At 32.6% G+C, this 17,569-nt stretch overlaps 1 protein-coding gene across 4 annotated transcripts in view; it reads right to left on the bottom strand.

The window, feature by feature from the left end:
• Positions 1–14,799: 14,799 nt before the first annotated feature.
• Positions 14,800–17,569, bottom strand: part of LOC143233349 (retinoblastoma-binding protein 5 homolog) — a 42,272-nt gene continuing 39,502 nt past the window's right edge. For all 4 annotated transcript variants that reach the window (XM_076469510.1, XM_076469511.1, XM_076469509.1 and 1 more), the window contains exon 15: positions 14,800–16,304. In XM_076469510.1, the coding sequence (XP_076325625.1) occupies positions 16,294–16,304 (11 nt within the window). In that variant the 3' untranslated portion in view covers positions 14,800–16,293. The remainder of the gene's footprint in view (positions 16,305–17,569) is intronic.

Here is a 17,569-nt window from a genome sequence, read left to right as displayed (position 1 = left end):
AATTGTTCACAGGCGAAAAGTGTAATTTAGGTGTTGTTTCCAAGTTAGAAAAAAAAACAGTGAAAGAGTCGAAAATAAGCAAGTTTGCTTTCGTAGCTGGGGTTGCTCTTCATACTTACCGCCAGTAAGTTTGAAAGGGTTTTACTTTGGATAGCAGCAATGTAATTCAACTCGTATTAGTTTTGAATAATCTTAACATGGCGTATATAAAATAAACACCGGCAATCACAATACTTTTAATAAAATAAAAAGTTCGATAAAAAAAAAAGTTTAAATTTAGTTTCGGATTTAGATTTATAAATTTGCTTCACGGAAGTGATTCTGAAATGTTAGTGTTTATAACGTTACCTGAAGGCCACATTAAGATCGGCAGATAATGAATAGGTTAGGTTGGCTAAGAACAGGATTATAAACTTAAAAATGCAAAATAAAACCTTTTGACAAGAGAAGTTCTCTTTTTCTAAAGAATGAAGTTGAATAATTTCTCAATAGAGGGCGCAGGTTTGGTAACACATTCATATCGATTTTGTTAGACGTTAAGCCCAAAGTTAACACTCCTACGAAAAGTCGTTTCTAGTCCTGATTTCTCCAAGCCCGTTCCCCTGGCTGTGGTTTCGCTAGATAGTAGATAGGGACAGTGGGAATCTCGTTAATCCATTCATTAATGGATTTAAATGGCAATTTCATTTAAATACAAAATTATTAGCCTAATATTAATAACCTTTCAAGTAGCTCTGGGGCCTATTAGGCCCCACTTTTCGTAGAAGTGTTAAACTATGGACTATTTGTCCTATACCCACACAAAATACCGAACCTGAATTATTACGTTATAAGCCCGTAAGCTTACCACTGAGCCACAAAAAGAAGAGGATGACAGTTTCCCAAAAGTATGGTGAAAGTATGTTTTTTTTTAAACAAGTTTTGTTACCTGATCTCTCAAAATTTTATTAAAACACCCATAAAGGATCTTTACTTGAATACGTAGTTAAATTTCAATTGGACGAGAGACAATGGTGCAAAAGAAGTGAGTTATACTTAACTCTATACTAGTTTAGACGCATCTAGCAATCGTTCAGAGAAAAACCATAAGCGTCCTCTCAAAATTTCTGTCAATTAAGAAAAAATATAGACGTGAATCATACTAATTCCATTTACTTAGTAGCTTAGTTGTAAATAAACGTGTTTAATCCACGAATTAATTCGTTCGTTCTAGTCTAGATAGAACTCTCTTTTCTGATGTTCAGATAAAACTTAACAATATAGAACGGTTTGCTGCTCTTAAACATTCTACATTTCAATCCATCTCTCCAACTTCTGGTTTCGGCTCTTCAGAGAAACTCAAATATTATAGAAATGTCCTAGTTCAGTTTAAAACGAGTATAAATATCCTTCATTATTGACTTGGACCCTAATGGTTTTTTGTTTGCTTATTCTTGGGTAGTTCCATTCGACGAGGTGGAAATTTGTGGTATGGAAGAAGCAAAAAAAAATTTCTTTTTTCAAAATAAATTCGGTTCGGTCATGAATAATCTACAGAGTCCCTAGTGTACCTTGTTTATGAGCTTCCAAATGACTTTACTAGCACAAAGTAAACTCAATTTGCTTGATTTAAAATAAGACTGTTTTAGTCGTTGATATCAACGCTAAGGTTTATGTAAACATAAAAACTTTATAATGTCACCGGCCTCATACGAAAGTCGGTGAAACGATAAAGAATACCTTTGTAAGTGTTTTAAACTTCAATATAGTATTTAAATATGTATATATAGTCAAGAAGTGCACATAGAGATACACTTTGTGTAATTTAACACAAACTTAAGCGCTTGTAATACAAACAATCATCTCTATTCTGTGTATATTCTCCCCGTCGCACTAAACATGCTCGCCCTCTAAGCTGTGGGGGCGTTGTAATGTTACGGTAAATCCCACTATTCGTTGGTAAAAGAGTAGTCCAAGAGTTGGCGGTGCGTGGTGATGACTAGCTGCCTTCCCTCCAGTCTTACACTGCTAAATTAGGGACGGCTAGCGCAGATAGCCCTCGAGCAGCTTTGCGCGAAATTTAAAACAAACCAAACGTGAATATTCATTAACTTTTTTTCTTACAGTTTGCTATTTATTTATTCTGCGTAATTTTAATACATTTCAAACTTTACTAAATAACAACTAATTGTTTATATTGATTTGTTTAAAGTTTTGTGCTTAACGAACAAATAAGAATCAACATAAATTTGTCATAAGTAACCTTTCGCGTAATTCAACCAAAACAACATGACATAACTTGTATAATTTTGAAAGACGTGACTATTTATTATTCTAAATAAATATTCTGACACTCTGTTGCAAGGACGGGCTTGGGAAAAGTGACAGGATCCACTGATTTTGATAATAGATTGGCCCAAAAGGAATTAAAGACTTAATTAAAACCTAAGTCACAAATGTAAGCGGAGCCTAAAAACAGGACTTCATACTAAAGGTATGAACAATTTCATTTTTAACTTATATTAATAGCCCGGTGAACTCAGCAGGTAGCCCGATGTAGCTTTGCTATTAATTAATAGTTACGAAGTCTACCCCTATTTTGTTAAACAATCTGCGCTTTAAGGAAACTGAAATAGTGATTATAGTAGCAATGGTTTATTTACTGACGTCATTGTAAAAAGAGCCCGATATGGCCAAATGGTTAAAGCACTCGACTTTTAATCCGAAGCTCGAGGGTTCGAATCCTCGTCATGTTAAACCTGCTCACCCTTTCAGGTGTGAGGGCGTTATAATGTGATGGTCAATCCCACTATTCTTTGTTAAAAGAGTAGCTCAAGAGTTGGCGGTGGGTGGTGATGACTAGCTGCCTTTCCTAATTTAGCAGTGTAAGACCATCTGCGCTAGCCCTCGAGTAGCTTTGCGAGAAATTCAAAACAAACCGAATCGTTCTAAAAAATTCCTTTGAAGATACATTCATTGTTCGTGGCTCTCTACTAAACGATTCTTGAAACACTGCCCTACCATGATAGAAGTCATCTGTAATTACATGCTAACTTGACTAGCAACGAAATTATGCAGAGGTAAACATCAGATAACACCAGTTGAAATTTTCCAGACAAGCTGCAACTTTCAACTCAAAAGCATGCTTGGAATAAGATGGGGCTGTTCTACTTATGTTATTTTAGGTGCAATTTACAAGCATCTTCGTTGTGCAGGTTTTTCTTTGAAATTTTATTTGTTCATTTATCGAATTAATTCGGTCTGCAATAAGAATACATACAAACAACCCTGACCATATTTTTATCTTCGTATTTGTAATCAATTATGTATAAATTATATGGTTTTATAAAGATCAAACATGGATTAGGTTCTCTTATGTTTTAATTTTATAAAAAAACAAATTACGATTTTTTGTTTCTTGTATGTCAGGCGCTAGAATTTACAGTATTCGAAATGTCACATAAACAGTCATTGACATTACCCAGAATTATTGGTTTTACGAGTGAGAAAAGTATTTGTAACAAACAAAATGTTTCAGTTTATAAACACGCGCCGTACTGTTTATTAAGCTTTGATATTTTACGATTCATTGAGAAGTATTTCGTCTGAACAACCGGGAATAACATTTCATCCATAAAGTGAATGTTGTAAACCACTAAAACTGAATCTTTCAAACCAAAATGCTATTTTAGTAAAGGTGGGTAGCTTCAAGTGTTTTTAGCAAGGTAACAAGCTATGAGTTAAAGCTACGAATACACTATATTCCAGTCACATCTGGAACGTGTCTTCTTTGTTTGCTTGTTTTTCGTGAGAAAGACAACAGAAGCTGGTGACACAACAGTTTAGTTTGACCACATACACGTCAAACCTCCTAATCAGCTCCAATGGAGTTTTTTCTTAGCCTAAACGTGATTTTGAAAACTAACTCATGCGTGCTCATAACATATACGATGAGATAACATTTGTGCAAAGTATAGACAGAAGAAAAAAAAAACGGAAGGCAACGTGGCCAAACCAGCTTGTATAACCTAAAACTTTTAAAGTCCAGGATGTCAAAACTTTATTTAAACAAACAAAATAAAATTAAAAAATAATGGAGCATGCACGTCTGAGAGATGACAAGATAAAACTTGAGAGATAATTCTGTAGGAAGTAAAAACGACTTTAATTATTAAAGCCAAAAACATATATGCATTCTCGAGTAACAAGTACAAAGAATGTTTATAGTAATATTTTCTTTAGAACCTACCTGTAATTAAAACTTTCCAAAATTGTTGGAATGCATTATTTCTCCAATATTTGCTAAAACGCTCAATGTTAATAAAAAAGAAAAAAACTGCATATTCCAAGATAATTTTTCCATTATTACTGTACTATTGAGTTCGTTAATAATGTTGTTTTTTTATTATTTTATTCAGTGGTCATCTTATTGCATTAGCTATTTCTCTTATTAAAATTCTATGTAATTATTTTACATATAAGTTCTCTATACAACAAACTTCTATGGACCTTTTTCTAATATTTAATATAAATAATTTATATTTGTTTTTTCAACAATGTAGTGCTTGTTAAATCTGGGCTTTAGGCCGAGTTGAAACAGAAAATTTACAAGTACATTTTTTACATGACTTTCTACGAACGTTATACAAACATTCTTGTTGCTTAATTTATCCAGAAATGCTGAGGATATTTTGTGTGCAGTTAATTACAAGACCATTACGATTACAAGTTGGTAGTTCCCGAATAGCTGACATGTTATATGTAAATTGTACATAATTAATTTCGTTATCCCACCTTGATCATCTGGATTTAATATAGTATTATTATATACTATATATGAACTATTGGGAAATATAAAATAGCCATGCCCTTTATAAAAAAAAACAAACGTATTTACCTTCCAGCCCGATATTTTTAATTTATTAATATTAATATCCACCAAGTGTTAAAAAGAAGAAAATATTCAACCCTTTTCTTACTTTTAACTTTCATAAATTATGCACGCAAGCACGATATAAAGAGAACATATCTAAGGTGACTTTAATCTGGAACTTCGTTTGTATTCATAATGACAAATCTCGATAGAATAAAAACCGTTAACCTGAAAAACAGAAAAACGTTTTTATTTACACGCGAAAACTCGATCGACAGAACAGTAATTAGTTCCATCATTTTCCATTTCATCATTCTGTAAATTTGATATCGTTTTTTTACTACTCATTTTAAATGTACCTCTGTGAAGCATAGAACTTTGTTAGTTCTCTACAGGTCTTATATGGTGCTGAAAATGTTTCCTAGTGTTTGTTATACGTCATCATGGTTATACTGAGAAGTTGGCAAAATATACTTTATAACTGTGGTAGTTAATCATACCATATGTTTCCTAACTCCTTAGTTAATATATATATATATATATTTTAAAATATCGTGTATTTATTCTTAATGTAGAAAATCTTTCAGGGACGACACTATGCTCTATTAACTCTAATTACTCACAGAAATAGGTGAATCAAATAGGATGTCACGTGCACTTTCTTATACGAACGACTACTGTAATGTCAAACATTCTGCATATAAATCGGAAATTTTCTTTTCCACTCGTAAGATAAGTAATGTCCCTAAGATAAAACATTTCTTGTTTTGAAGCGAAAGTAACCGCCAGACACGTGGGTAGCGCCTGCTCTCTGAGAATAACACATAACATTGTTGTTTTTCATAAATAATACCATGCTATATCAGCCTCGAATAACTTTTCAGAACTTATAAGGACCAGAACACTTTTCCTAAAACCACATTTAACTTTTTAAAAAAATTCCATATTTTATACTTGCCTGTAACATTGTTGTTTGTTTGTATGTTGAAGTGAATATTGTTGTACTACGTACCATTTGTTTTCAGTCTTTATGTTTGTACTAAACTCAGTCGTGTTCAAAAAAGAGAATCAAATTTCATAACACGTTCTCTCATGAGTTTTGTCCCGTAATAAAACTTAATAAATCAAATTCAGAGAAACCCAGGGATACAGTAGTACTTCAGATAAGTAGTCCTATTTCGTTCATGGTTACATAAGAAACGACAGTTTCACTTGCCCAAAGTGCCAATGTTTTATCATATATTTTATAACTCGATAAACTAAAGAACCGTTTTTATGTTTCGTACTGTTTTATACTATTATTAAATTGCTCAAATAAAGCATACATGTGTAAGAAACAAAAACATTTAACGCCACCTAACTTAGAAATTTAACATATAAATTATTACGACAGATCTTCCTTCTAGTAGAAAGATAATCATGACCAACACAAATAAAACAAGACTGAATTTAGGTTTTCGCACTATTAAAAACAAAAATAAGAAAGAACATATTTTGTTTTTGCTTATTCTAATTCAAGACAGTTACGTACCTAATTAAGCCTTACTTTAAAACATCTTCTTAGGGTCACAAGTCTTCTGTCAACGATGGGCTGTGCTATCTAATTACCTTTGTGCTAAGGGTCTCTCGAATACTGAGAGTTGCTCTATAGTTCTAAAAATAATAGCGGAAACATGTAGGCTTACCTTAGTTAACGTAATAATTAGATATTTTTACATGTTCTTTCCTCAAACAATTTTCCACAAAATTTTCTTGTCTGATGTTTTTTTCCCTGCTGAGACTTGCTCCTAATCTGCAAATTGAGTATCTTCCTAAAATTTCTTTATGCATAGCGTGTACATTATATTGTGTTCTTGCTGAATTAATCATAAATGAATATTGATGTGAGTGTGTGATGAATATTTGATAAAAATTCTGACGAGAATTTGTTTTCAGTTTCAGTATGAAGTTGTAGTAATCACCAGTGTCAAAGAATTACTGAACAGGTTTTGACGTTTGAATATTTTAGACGTAATATCAGATATTGAATATTGATGCTTCAAATATAAGTGCACTAAGTGTGGAATAAAAAACGTGTAAAATGAATTGTTGTTTTGCTGAGCCCACAGCACACACATTAATTTCGTACTGATACGTATCCATTTATTGTTTTATCTTCGTAACTGACTTGTTTTCTGTGGTAAATAAGTTATATTTTAGTTTTTATGAAGCACTTAACTACGCATTTTAAAAATGCACTCAGTTGAGTTTTTAATCAAACTCATTTCATGAGGTACATAAAAATTCACGAGTTACCAAATTTCCTATTTCACGATCAGAAAAAAAAAAGAAGACATTTTTCTCCGCAGTCTTTGTTTGTTCTTAATCACAAAGCTATAAAATGGAATAATCATGGTATGCCTACCACAGGTATCGAAGCTCGGTTTTTAGCGTTATAAGTCCTCAACCTTGCCACTGAGCCAGTGGGAAACGGTTGCTACGACCACTGCAAAATGTCTGAATTCACTGAAGAAAGCAAATACGGTGTACATTAATTTTTGATCTCAAAGCGACGAAGTTTCGATCCTCTGATCTTTCGTTTATTCAGGTTTAATTAAACTTGAAGCCTAGTAAGTGTTATCACAGATGCTTTATCAATGTAACCATAGTTTTCGCGTTTCCTTGATAATTTTCGATGGAATGATAGACGTACAGACTGACATGAACGTTTGTTTTAGAAATTTACACAGGACTATACAATGGCTTTCTTCGTTTGTCTTCACTAATTTTGAACTAATAAGTTAGCAGGAAAACAGCCAGTCAATAGCATCCACCACAAATTCTTTGGCTTCTACAATTGAATAGTGTCTTATAATACGACCACCTCACGTCATTAAAATTTAATGCTAGATATTGGAAAGCAAGTGGAATGGCTTACACTCCAAAGGGTTTTTGAAATGCATATGTGATATCCACTTTCTAATTAGGTTGACTATATACACAAAAAAGTTATGATATGTCTTACAGAAGTAGACAAAATGAAAACTTTATTCTATCGACGTTCAGACCAAACCCAATTAACGTTATTCTAAAAAATTTAGGTTCTTGAGTGATTAAATCAAGTTTATTACTTTTCATCTAACGGAAATAACACTTCTGTAACTCTGACTTACTTCGCTCAAGAATCTGTGTTAACAACAAGTTTAATACATGCATTAAAACTGTTCGCTTGGCTACTTCGATTTAGTGAATAACATGTATAATATTTTAAATTAAGCACACGTCTGTTGAAATATACCCAGTACATTTTGCACAAATCCAATCCAATTAACCATCATTTCTATTACGTCCTAAATTTCGATAACCTATAATTTCTGTTTTCATAACGCTTTCGCTAACTATGAGAAATTCCGGAATGTTTATGAAGATCGATTTTTCTTCATCTGGACCAAACATACCAGCGACGTTTTCGAACGAGACGTCTTACTAAAGAACTAGATTAGCTCTACCTGGAAGAGAAAAAACATAAAGTCATTACGCACGGCACATAATCGAAATGGTACTAGAATTCATTTCCTTTATTTAATTGTTTTTATTCCCATCTTGTTGAAGCCCGTAAAAGTTTTTTTTTCTGAAAAAAAAACACGTTAAATATTCATAGAAATGGATACGAAAGGAGAGACATAGAACTTATCTATTCAAAGCTCATATTAATTCCTCCTTTTAACTGTGTTCAATTGAGTGAGTAGAATCTTAAGATTTAAAAAACTCGAAGATTAGCGTGGTTCAGACTTCTATAAAATTTACATAAGTTCTCATTTCATTTCATTAATCATAAGACATAAAAAGAAAACGTTATTATCTTAAGCCTTGTTTATTGTGCAACCAATAGAATTCTTTCGAAGAATAACATCTATGGTTAAAATTTTCATTGAGGACTTATTTCATTCGCTGCCTTTTGCCGATATTGTAAATGTTTCCAGGCATAGACTGTAAAAAAAAAAAAAGAGAAAAAAAAGAGGATTTGCTCTACTAATTTAGTTGTTGCCAGTAAGAGGGAAGAGGGCCCATTACTGCTGAAAGGCGTTACCATTTTTTTACACGTTGTGTCAAAGATAATATATCATCCTAATGATGCAAATACGGCTTTGAAATTGAAATAATTGGAACAAAAGATAAAAAATGCGTGTTGAAGAATTCGTACTTTTTTAACGTTACCATCACTGACTATTCCATTTTATATGTATGGGTACCGTGCCATGCACGTGGGAAGAAACTATGAAAGTGTAAAATTTACATCTAGCATGACAAGATAGAATAATTTTTTTTGCATAACAAATATAGTTTATTTCATAAAGCAAAGGTAAGGATGAAACAGACATACGATAACTTATTTCGGAAATTTTCAAGTTGTGATGAAAGATTCCTGTAAAAACAGGAAATATAATCCCTTTGTTGTAGGCCCGACGAGGTGGGATCGGGTGCCCAATGTCCCGGGGTCCGGGAGAATATATATATAATGCTTTACCACTTGATGTGGGGAAAGACCCTAAATGTTTACTGCCCCAGAGCCCGTAATGACTCTCGAAGGCCCTGCTTTTCTGATGCAATTACCCCCCTCCATCCCCAAAATATACGTTTCAAATATTTTCAAAAAGTTTCCTAGCTTGTGATATTACTTCCCACCGACTAAACATACATACATACATACGAGAGAAATAAGTTAGTAAGTTGACATCCAATAACTCATTAAATAATCCCAGATGTTAGCATTGTTGATTCAGCATAGGACGACGAGAAGTGATACATCACGTACAAATAATGATAATAGCTAAGACGCGGAAATACCGTATATATCAATAAATAAATACTATTGATTAAACATTATTTAGTTGTTTTTTTTTTCTTTATGAACTTGTTGGCCAGGTGGTTAAGGCACTCGACTCGTAATTCGAGGGGCGCGGGTTCGAATCTCCGTCACACCAAATATGCTCGCCCTTTCAGCCGTGGGGGCGTTATTATGTAACTGTCAATCCCACTGTTCGTTGGTATAAGAGTTGGCGGTAGGTGGTGATGACTGTGCTGCCTTCGCTCTAGTCTTACACTGCAAAATTAGGGACGGCTCGTGCACGTAGCCCCGGTGTAGCTTTGCGCGAAATTCTAAACAAACTAAATTGTTGTAAAATATATGAATAATAAAAAAATATATAAAAACAATCGCAATTAACAATGTAAATAAATACGGTTAATAACAGATCACAGTGTACACAGTAAAAAACCTTTTCATGTGTGATATATGAAAACTTGGATAAAAATTAATACCCTAACTTTATTTCCAAAACGAAAAAAAAATATTTGAAGTTAAGCACAAAACTACGCAATGGATTATCTGAGTTCTGCTCATCACAGGTATCGAAGCCCGGTTTCTAAAGTTTGCGTCCGCAGACTTATCGCTGTGCTACTGGGTGTAACATATATATTCTTTTATTTTTCTCGGAAGTTTTGTTTTTGCACAAAGCTACAAGAGGGCTGTCTGCGCTAGCCGTCCATAATTTCACAGACTAGAGAGAAGGCAGCTAATCATCACCACCCGCCGCCAACTCTTGGACTACTCTTTTACTAATGAATAGTGGGATTGCCCGTCACTTTATAACGACCCCACTGCTAAAAGGCCAAACATGGTTGATGCGACGGGGATTAGAACCCATGACCCTCGGTATATGAGTTGAGCGTCGTAACCCACCTGGCCATGCCGGGCCCCTCCCTAAATTTATCAGATTTGTACTACTTCATAAATCTGTGACGTTTTACTGTGTTTTTGTTTCGTTTTTTTAAATGCAACGTGGGCTATCAGCGCAGTTCCACTGCGGATATCGAAATATCCAAGTTGTTGTTGTTACCTGATTAGTTTTTCAAACTTAATTAACACTCAGCCGCCGCGGATCATTTAAAAATGCATTTAAACATCCAGATGCGACCTGCTTTACCTTCTTAACAATTGCTTCGTATTTCGCTAAATAATAGTAGGTTTTTTGTGTGAAAGGGATATATATATATATATATATTATTAGACACCTTAAAAAATCTCTCAAACTTTACACGGCTCTATCCATTAAACCGTTCATATAAATAGAGCAAATTTCGATAAAACTCTAATGATTGCCAGCACGCCTGCATAATTTTATTAGTTTTCCAATAAAAGCAATTTTGCGTACCACTGAGAAGCTGCACTACAGAAATTACTTGTAAAATATCAAACGGCTAGACTTACTTTCGTGATCTCATGACTTAGCATTTTTATTAAGTACTTTAAGTTAGTGTAGTTGGTGTTATAAAGGCGTGAAATATTGTTTAAAAAACAACTTAAGTTGTTCCATTAAATAAATATTTAACAGAAAAAAAAATTTGAAAAATATATAAGCAAAGAAAGGGTTCTTTTCTTTATATTTAAAATGTTTTAAAATGTTTTATATTTTATTTCAAAAATGCTCAACTTGCTAATCATTTGAAAGTTAAATCCGTTATTTTTCCAGCATCTGTAGGTCAAATCAGAAACATGCACCAATTTCAATGTTAAAACCGTTTTCATCACAAACCATTTAACATATAAATAATTTATAAAGATCAAATCTTTGACGAATTTTACATCTGACCAAGTAGATTTCTAGTTCATTAAACAGTTCCTTTTCATTATCGTTACAAGCAACTAATATTAAATAGTCTTCAAATAAATTTTGTATTTAAAATACAAAACAAAGCATTAATGTAAACCAAGACAACACCGCAAGTATTCTCAAGTGACATTCTACTGCCGTACACACTACATGTTGTTGTTACAAGTGACATTCCACTGCCGTACACACTACATGCTGTTGTTACAGGCCTTAGAAATAATTATATAGTGTTTGTTACTAAAATGTTACAGAATAATTATAGCATTTTGCTTTGAAAGCAATGATATGATCATTTAATTTTTCTTTACAGTAAATAGTAGTTGCCAAACTGAAATCATAATTAATTAAATAGTCCAATAATAAATACGGCTGTGTTCAATATATATTATTTGCTGTATCCCACATATACATTTAGAACCTGGAATTATGTGAAGATATAATAAAAATGAAATGAATATAATAAACTTCAGTAGGCATTATAGCTTTACAACTCTCATTCCTATGACAAACCACATAATAAAGTGTAAACCAGATATTTAACACATTAATCTTGTAATTACCCTATTAGAAAGGATTCATCATTTTATTCGTTCGTAGACAAATCCCAGACACCATGTAGCCATGGCGACTAACAATTTTATTATGGCGTCTAGTATTTTTTTTTCTCATTCTATTCTCTCGTAGGGCTATGCTAAATAGAATTCGAATCTAGAACAGTTTTGGATTCTTGGAAGTTTGGAACTATCTTCATGTTCTTTGAATCCTAAATCCAACTCTGTTTCTCGGATTTTAATGACAAATTCAACATTTCATATTCTTTTTCAGAAACGAAGAGCTGCAGTTACACAAAACAACTTCAGATCATTTTGTTTTTCTTATTCTCTCAAGTCAACTAATTAGTGCTCGTATTTAGATTCACATGGGACCAAAGACAGTTAGTTCAGGCAATACTATCAAGCGGTTGTTGATATCATGTGATAGTTACATTCACTAGTTGCTATGAACGTAAATAAATATTCGTATCCCCCATTTCTCAGAACAAATAGTAGTGGAGTTCAGTGAGGTGCACATGACTCCCGAGTTTTTGGGCTGGCACCAGGGTCTGAGGTATTATGCCATCCATACCTACAGAACTACTTCTGTTTACATTCATTAAGTTTTCCATTTGCTAGAAATATTTCTGTAACTGAAAAATAAATACATCTCGGACTGCAAAGTTTAAATAACAGAGACCAGTACTTTATAAAAAGGTTGATGTTCAAATTCACATCAACCGCTAAATTTAGAACAATTGGTACTTATAGGTCTCGTGTAGTTTTATGAGAAATTCAACGGTTGATGTGAATTTGAACATGCACATCAACCACCAGGATAAGACTTCAGAACTTAATTTGCATTCATTACAAGATCAAAAAAACATGGGAAAGCTAGTGTTTGGATTTTCAATTCAATGATGCTGAAGAGTACGTTTTTGGAATCTATGACTTTATCAACCAGTGGTGCCACTTCAGTAAAATCATGGGGTGTCAAAATTTAACCCTAATTTCCACAAAATAAAAGAAATCTTGATAATGTGCCATGTTTCAGAGTTCAGAGGGTTATTACAAACAAAAGATTTTATAAATTTTGACTTTGTACATATATCATTATCAGCGCTGGTCATACTCAATAAATAGCACTTTTCCTTTTTACTAACACATGCTATTGTGTCACCTTTAAAAGTATCAAAAATTTACAACATAAAAAGTTGATTTTTATCAGTTCTTATATTTATAAAACTTTTTGCAAAATCACAAAATGGTTTCTTAAAAATGCCTGATAACTACGTAGTAATAAAACAAATATTGTAACGTTTGTTTTTTCTTAAATGTTGAGTAAAGCTACACAAGGGTTATTTGTGCTACACGTCCCTAATTTAGCAGTGTAAGACTAGAAGGAATGCAGCTAATCATTAGCGTGCACTGCCAGCTCTTGTGCTACTCTTTTACCAAGGAATAGTGAGATTGACTGTTACATTATAATTCCCCCATTGCTGAAAGGTAGCAAGCAAGTTTGGTGCAATGGGAATTCGAACCCATGATCCTCAGATTACGAGTTAAGTGCCTTAGCCACCTGGCCATGCTGAGCCATTGTGATACAAAAGCTCGAAAGTGCCTGTTCATTAAACATTTAGGTCTTTATTTACAAACAGGCTGCCTAATTTATAACAAATTGCAGAACTGGTGCATAACTAGATAAAACAATATCTTTACTTTCAAGAGCTTTTCACTAACTTATTCATACATGTAATTAAAGGACTGGTCTAATCTTAAAATAAATTACTTAAAAATGATTACACAAGGTTAAACAGAACAAATCTTTCAACTGGATAGCAAATAAACATTTTACTACTCGTCTTACAGGTGTTTTATGTACTATTGTATGCTGTGACAATTTTTTTATTCTTACATTTTTCAATGATTTTGGTTTTCAGTATTCTACATTACTACACTACATTTTAATCATAAGGTATATAATTATCTCACTTTTGACCTGAACTTAATAATTAGACCTGTAGATGCTCAGAGTTCTATGATTCAGGTAAACTAAAAATGTACATTTGAGAAACCCCTCTGCCACAACCACACTAGTCATGGCAAAATTAAACAAGTACTACTATCAAATTCTGTGGTGTCCAATTAAAGAAATACAAGAAATTTGATGTTGTAAGGTAATTTATTCTTAGATTTAAGCAAATCCCTTTGTTTTTTATGACAAATTCATCATGAGATCTTACACAACTTATTCCACACATTGCCAGATATTTTTTAAACTTGTATTCTATTAAATTTCTTAGCATGCAGGTATCTAAAGTTGGCCTAATATTGTTCATGTTAATACCTTCAATTTACCTTTAGATAACAATACACGGCATGGAAAAATCTTTTTCCAAACTATTTTAGTTCTTCAGCTAACACTGTATCTGTACAAGTAGAGTTACACATACATAAATGTTACCACTGTGTGACTGTTCAGATATTTTTCGTAATTACCAAGATCTGTTCTAAAAATATTATTCTGTATTACTTTAGAGTTAATCCAGCTGCTGTTCTTTTAGCCAAAACAATAACTCTACAGGTGAATAGTTTCATAGATGACATCAATGTAAGACTACTGGAACGTTCAGTGCTGCGTCACTGAAACGTGCAGTGTGTGTTAACCTTATCAATCAGTTTATATTTACATTTCAAACATTCGCTTCTTACTTTTAAGATTTTTTTTTCGTTGCTGAATTAAATGCTCAATCAAACAGAGTGAAACACATTTTAAGTACAAATTTATTTTTACTTGAAAATCAAAACACACTCAAAAATGTATAACCAAAAACCATTTACAGCTGTATATAGTTTCATTTTATTTTTAATGTACCAATTCATACGATCCAGCTATTGTGCTTTAAAAATACATGTACAAAACCACATAGAGCCAGCTATAGTTCTTTAAAAAATACACGTACAAAACCACATGGAGTTTTGCTGGTTTGAGTGGTGAGAAAGTACTAAAATTAAAGTACATTAATAAAGCAGAAACAAAAATCATAATAATAAATTATTCCCTTTGGTTATTACTTAACCCTGGCTATGGCCAGTTTAGGGTTTTACATCAATAACCGCAAGAGTGAAAAAAATGTGGGAACATTGGTTTGGTTTTGTTCTGAATTTCGCACAAAGCTACTCGAGGGCTATCTGTGCTAGCCGTCCCTAATTTTGCAGTGTAAGACTAGAGGGAAGGCAACTAGTCATCACCACCCACCGCCAACTCTCTTGGGCTACTCTTTTACCAAGGAATAGTGGGATTGACTGTCACATATAATGCCCCACAGCTGAAAGGGTGAGCATGTTTGGTGCAACGAGGATTCAAACCCGCGACCCTCGCATTACAAGACGAATGCCTTATCCACCTGGCCATGCCGAGCCTATGTTGGACCATAAAAGTTATTTTACTGTTACATGTTAAACAAAGTTGGTTATGTGAATAAAAAATGATGTCCTTTATGCACTTGTAATATTAATTAACAAACAGAATTCAAAGCATTACCATAAAAAATTAAATTGTTAATTTTAAGTATTTAAGAGGTGAGAAAATTATACATTTTGCATTTAGCAGTCTCAAATAGTTGAAATTAACAACAGTGTGTATATATACATGTGTGTGTGTGTGTACATAATTCATTTTTCTTCAAAAGTAGAGATAAAACAGGACTAAAAACATTAATTAAAACCATACCTCAAGAATATAAGGTGGATATTTCTAACAGCCTTGAAATTAATCTCATGAGAAATGAATAGTTGGATGAACTACACACAAAGTGTCACCCTCTATTCCAGAGGTATTTGGACTGAAACTACACACAAAGTGTCACCCTCTATTCCAGAGGTATTTGGACTGAGTGTTGTCATACATATCACACTTGAAAATATCAACAGCGTAAGTTGAACAATAACAAATAATGTTGTGAAGAGTTATATTTCATAAACCTTGAATCTACCCATTTCTCAGTACTTCTTTTATATTTAATGTTGAATCTCATATTAGAAATTACACCAAATGTACACCATACAGCTTCTGCAAGCAGTACCTAAGTTTACAATTTTTATGAATAACAAAACAAAACCTGCAAGTTAAACTGCAGTGAAAATACTTAGGAGCCTGGAATTTCATACTTAGCAGGTTCCAGTTTTCCCAACATTTTGTTCAACTCCATGGGATTCCAGGTGAACTCCAATGAAACATGGCACAGTGTTAATGTTACAGTATCTCTAGATTTGAGAAAAAGAAAAAAAAAGTTAAACACACATATATATATAAATATTAATGTTTCAAATATTTAAAGTGACAGACCCAGTACGACATATTTACAGTTTCCTCACCTTTAAATACATAAAATTAATAATCTAATGTATGTGTTGTTTATGCATATACTAACTTATAAATATCACTCTTATGAGTTCATAATAAAAGATACTATTTTCTCTTCATGTTATTAACTTCAAAATTTGCTGAGCTGGTTTAAAAAAAAAAAAGATAGATGTTCCTGTTAATAATTAACACAATCACAGTGATGCTTACTGTTCTTCTTTTAATTGCACTAATCAGCACATCACAGTGGAAAGAAACAGGCTTTTTCCTAATCCCAAAGAGGAATTAAAGGCCAGATATAATTTTTTATTCTGTTTTGAAACCTGATTAGTTCTGTTAATAATTAACAATATATGTAGGCCCACACATAGATTGGCAACCTACAATTTAATATCTAAATGAAACTGAAGTTAAGATACTACATTATGAACATTAATTTGGATTTTACTAAATACAATCAATATTATAATCAGAGTTATGATGAAATTGAAAAATATGATATATTATTGGATAGGCTTAGATTTCTTTCATTGTATTTAGTTTTATTTTCTCTCATATTAATAACAAAGTAATAACTTTATGAAAGTCGCAAGTCTATCGTAAGTCTCAAAAAGTAAAAATTAAGTTAACAATGGATACCATTGATTTTAGTTTCATGTTAATTAGCCAGGAGTCAGAAATAAATACTTTGTATGTTTCTAAATTTCAGATTGAAACTGTCAAGATTTGCAGTTCAATTCTGGATGCTTTATAATACATACATAAAAATACACAAATACAGATGTGAACATTACATTAGTATTTCCTCATTTTACAGAATGATGTATTAAGGAAACTTTAAATGAGAAAAGAATCAATGGATAAAAGAGTCATGAAAGATTAAAAAAAACTGAATAAGATGAAAACACAATAAAATAACTTAGGATAACAAATCATTTCCCTCAAAAATTGTTGTAAATGTTTATCACTCAAAAGCAGTAACAAGGACAGACCAATACAGATACAGATGTAATGGTAATAATGAACTTATGGAATATTAACCCAATTACTCAAATTGTCTTCTGTTTGAACCATCCAATGAGAAATAAGATATATTTCTTCAAAACCAAATTTCAGACTCCACTTTCAAACTTTGCATTTAATAAAACGAATTTAAGAGCTGTCA

Source organism: Tachypleus tridentatus, chromosome 12 (assembly GCF_004210375.1).
Source record: "Tachypleus tridentatus isolate NWPU-2018 chromosome 12, ASM421037v1, whole genome shotgun sequence".
Classification (NCBI taxonomy): Eukaryota; Metazoa; Arthropoda; class Merostomata; order Xiphosura; family Limulidae; genus Tachypleus; species Tachypleus tridentatus.
Note: the sequence above shows the minus strand (reverse complement) of the source record. Positions and strands in the feature narration are given on the sequence as shown.